General features: G+C 41.4%; 1 protein-coding gene across 1 annotated transcript; it reads left to right on the top strand.

Annotated features, from left to right (window-relative positions):
* Positions 1–2476: 2476 nt before the first annotated feature.
* LOC131013682 (cytochrome P450 716B1-like) lies at positions 2477–4459 on the top strand. The gene is made up of 4 exons (XM_057941810.1): positions 2477–3038; positions 3144–3585; positions 3668–3858; positions 4088–4459. The coding sequence occupies exons 1-4, from the start codon at positions 2544–2546 to the stop codon at positions 4409–4411; spliced, it is 1452 nt and encodes a 483-aa protein (XP_057797793.1). The 5' UTR covers positions 2477–2543; the 3' UTR covers positions 4412–4459.
* Positions 4460–4726: the final 267 nt, after the last annotated feature.

Genomic DNA, 4726 nt, shown 5'->3' with positions numbered 1-4726 from the left:
CATCCTCATATGCAGAATCCGCCAGGTGACAAGAGATCTTCTGTCCGGAATAAAACACTCCCAAATCCAATTTCCCCAAAGAACTTTGGGAAAGTGCGAAGACTGCGAAACATAAGCCTGGGAGGCCGACACCTCCCCACTAACAGAATGTTTCCAGAAGCGGGTGTCACTCTCCTCCCCAATCGGTAACAAAAGAATATCCACCACAATCTCAGGGAAGTGAATAATAAAATCCGGAGTGAAATGCCAAACACCATCATAGAAGTAATCACTCACAGCTTGCTGCAGGAAATCCCTCATAAAAGGCGGTATATGAAGCCTGTCCGCCAACTTATAGCCCAGCCAATCGTCATGCCAGAAATAAAAGTGTTCTCTAGTGCCAATATAAGAATAAGAATCATCCACCAAGGTGCTCACGTGCTCCCTAACGCCCGTCCAGAACGGCGAAGAGGCCAAGTGCCTCTTGGCATAGCCAAAATTCGACAAGTAACGCGTGGCTAGGATAGCAGGCGCAAAGTCGCGGCCTTGCACAAGCTTCCAGGCCATCTTCATCAAAAAACTTCTGTTCATAGTAGAAAACGATCTAACCCCGAGGCCCCCCTCCGACCGAGAAGCACAAACCCTAGACCAACTCACCGGACAAGAAGGGTTTTTGTCCACCTGTCCCGTCCAAATAAAGTTACGGCACTTCCTGTCAAGTTTGTAAATGAGCGATTTAGGCCATCTGTAGATCATCATAGAGTGTGTCACCGAACTTTGAATGACAGAACGAACCAAACAAATTTTGCCAGCCATGGATAAGTGTAACCCCTTCCAGCTCGAAAACTTGTTGACGATCTTATCATAAATACCAATCAGGTAAGAGGCGCGCATGCGACCAGTGAAAATCGGAACTCCCAAGTATAAAACGGCAACGAACCCATCGCAAAACCAAGCTCACTAATCACACGATTCTTCATAGTGCTAGAAACACCCCTCCCAAAGAAAACATGAGACTTAGCAGGATTACAAATCTGTCCCGAGATATCACCATAGAGATCCAAGATTTCTTTGATTTTTCGAGCATTTTTCATCGACGCCTTACAGAAAATCAAGATGTCATCAGCATAGAGCAGGTGAGAAGGAAATCTAGCCCCTCTGCTGAAATCCATTAGTTGACTAATAAATCGAAATTAAAAAAAAATCGAAATTAATTAAATCCATAAAAAATGTAAAAAAACATTAGTTGACTAATAAATCGAAATTAAAAAAAAAATCGGATTAATCAAATTTTTAAATTTAAATTTAATTCAGAATCACTAATTATTTAGATATGCACTTAACCACAAAATATCGAAATATACTAAAAAATTAAACATTAACTCATTAAATCTACTGCCGAAAAGAAATGTCTCAATTTCAATGGAACGAAGGGAGTAAATGAAAGTGCCTTTGTTGGATTCGAACACAACTTTTTGTTAAAAAATAAGGGCAAATAGCGTTAAAATTCATGAAGTTTGGCGCAATTCTCGTTTTTCCCTTGACCTTAAAATCTCGCGTATAAATCCATGAACTTGTATCTGATTTGTAAATTTCCCATAAAATTAAAATTCCCCCAAAATAATGCTGACATGGCAATCTAAAAGTACACGTAAGCTAATTTTTCGGCGACTAGAACGATTGCGTTTCAGTAAACCATTAAACGTCGTCGTTTTAATTATTTTTTGGGGATTAAATCAAAATCAACTCAAATCCCTCTTCAAATTAGGGTTCTTCACGAAGAAATACCCAAAATCTCTCATTTCGGCATTTGAACAATTTCCATGATGCCAGATATATTTGAATTCATGAATGAAATTACACTAAGTTGCGCTTGTTTTGGTTGAGTTTTGCGAGGGGATAAGATCCGCAGTGGTGTTGAAATCGAAGGGCCTAACATGCGAAGAACTCGACAAGTCCGAGGTTGTTCTCCGTGTCGATGATGAGCAGTAGCAGCCAATCCGAGGCTAATCGAAGAATCTCATCTCCCATACGAGGTGTTGGCTTGCAAAAGAGGAAGGATTTTCCACTTCTTCTTCTTGATCTTCATCACTTGTGCGTCTAGAAATAAAAAGCAGGTGTTTCTGGTTAGTGTTGAGATTGAGCATTTGCCCTTAATACGACTACGTTTTGCAAAATAGGGTTATTTAATTCAGATGCAAAACGACAACGTGTTACCCTTAGTTAATCTACTCAGCATAAGTGTGACACGTATGTGACACTTCATCTAATTAATGTCCGGAAAACGTCATTAAAGGAAAAATAACAATCGGAGCAACAATCATGAATTTATACGCAAGATTTTAAGGTCAAAGGAAAAACGAGAATTGCGCCAAACTTCATGGATTTTGACGTTATTTGTCCAAAAAATAAAAATACAAATAAAAGCGCTAAGAAAATACCTATATATGGTAGGTGTCAAACCCAAAATCTCTACTTTTGTAAACCAACATTTTATTATTTCGCTCAAGATAGTTAAGCAAAACATACATAAACAAAGTAACTTTCACTCTCACATCGTATCAATGGAGTCGGCGACTTTCTTCTCGCTCCTCGCGTTTCTCTCTCTCCTCTTCTTCCTCATCAAGAACAGGGTTCGCAACAGAAGGCTTCCGCCGGGCTCGTTAGGAATTCCAATCATCGGCCAAAGCCTGGAGCTTCTGAAGGCGATGAGGGCCGACAGAACAGAGGAGTGGCTGCAAGAAAGGGCCCGAAAATACGGCCCGATTTCGAAGCTCAACATCTTCGGAACCAAGACGGTATTCCTAACGGGCCAAGCGCACAACAAATTCATATACAGCAGCGACGAGCAGACTCTCTCGACCAAGCAGCCGCCGTCGGTGAGGCGGCTCCTCGGCGAGAGGAATCTGTTCGAAATGAGCAGCGAAGACCACCGGCGGTTAAGGGGAGCAATCCTCTCATTCTTGAAGCCCGAAGCCCTCAAACGGTACGTTGGTAAAATGGACCAAGAGATCAGATTACACCTCGCGCACCATTGGCATCACGATCATGAGATTTCGGTATGTACCGCAAATCTTATAAAATAGTCAACGTTAATATAATAAAAGAAATTTAAGCAGAAAATACAAAGTAGACACTTCTGTCTGAGGTTTGTGTTTTTGCAGGTGATGCCTCTAATGAAGACGCTGACGTTCAACATGATCTGCACTCTTCTGTTCGGGGTGGAGAGAGGAGAGAGAAGGAAGACGCTGGTGCGCCTCTTCGAAGAAGTGGTGGATGGAATGCTGGCGTTGCCGATTAATCTGCCCTTCACGCGCCTCAGCAGAAGCACACGCGCGAGGTCGGAAGCAGGGGCCATCATAATGGCGCTGATACGCGAGAAGAGAGAGAAGCTGGAGAGAGAAGAAGGAACTCCAGACGAGCAAGACCTCATCATCAGCTTGCTGAGCATGCGCGACCACGGAGTCCCGCTCTTGTCCGACGCCGAGATCGAGGATAACTGCGCGGCGGTGATGATCGCCGGCCACGACACCACGTCCACGCTTCTCACGTTCTTGATCAAACTCATAGCTGAGCACCCACATGTTTACGAAGCACTCCTCAATGGTTGATAGAATATTGATTTAGAGATTTGGTTCTAGAAATTAAGAAAAATTTGTAAGTGTGTGTAATTTGATTGTTGTTGCAGAGCAAGAAGAGATTGCACGAGGGAAGAAGACAGGCAATGAGCCTCTGACATGGGAAGATCTTGGTAAGATGAAGTACACGTGGCGAATTGCGACGGAGGCGTTGAGGATGTATCCGCCGGTGGTGTTTAGCTTCCGGCAAGTCCTTCGAGATATTCAGATGGAAGGATATGTTATCCCTAAAGGATGGCAGGTAATTAAGAACTTGGCCCCTTATATTATTTGCGGTAAGATTGTGTTTTGGAATGCTGCTTGTTAAGCCAAAGAGGTGGTCTCCTGTGCACCCGAGTGCAAAATAACACTAACACTTACTCTAAATTACACTAATACTAACACTATTTTGAATTGATACTAACACTATTTTGTTTTACAAATGACACTATCATATTATATAAATAACAATATCATGTTTCATCATATAGGTGTTTTGGGCGGGATGCATGACGCAGTTGGACGGATCCATATACCCGGATCCGTACAAATTCGACCCGTCCCGATACGAAGATCAAGCAGCAATTCCACCTCATACGTTCGTAGCGTTTGGGGGAGGATCAAGGTTGTGTCCAGGGTATGAATTTGCAAGAATCGAGACATTAGCGATGATTCATTACTTGGTCACTCGATTCACATGGAAGCTCTGTTGGGAAGAGAATAGCATTAGCAGAGATCCCATGCCGGTTTTCAAGCAAGGCTTACCTATACACATTCAGATGAAGAAGCCTTTATCAGATAATGTAATATTGTAATTATTTGCATTTTGTTGAGTTATTACATTATTAAAGTTTCAGATCCAATTAATGCATCCACAATTGCAGTAACATCTTAAAAATTAATTAATTTATTATTTTCAAAGAGAGATAATGTAATGCACATACTTTTAAGAGTTAATGTATTAAAATATCCACTTTATTATATTAAAAATAAAAATTATCCACTTACATAAAAAAAATTAAAAATTAGCCAATATTTGTGCAAGAATACAAATTTACCCCAACATTAAAATTGTCTCACTTTGCTCTCTCTGTTCTTACGCACAGCTCACAAACTCTTCTTTCTATGTG

Source organism: Salvia miltiorrhiza, chromosome 2 (genome assembly GCF_028751815.1).
Source record: "Salvia miltiorrhiza cultivar Shanhuang (shh) chromosome 2, IMPLAD_Smil_shh, whole genome shotgun sequence".
NCBI lineage: Eukaryota > Viridiplantae > Streptophyta > Magnoliopsida > Lamiales > Lamiaceae > Salvia > Salvia miltiorrhiza.
The sequence above is the reverse complement of the archived record's forward strand: the minus strand, read 5'-3'. Positions and strand labels throughout refer to the sequence as shown.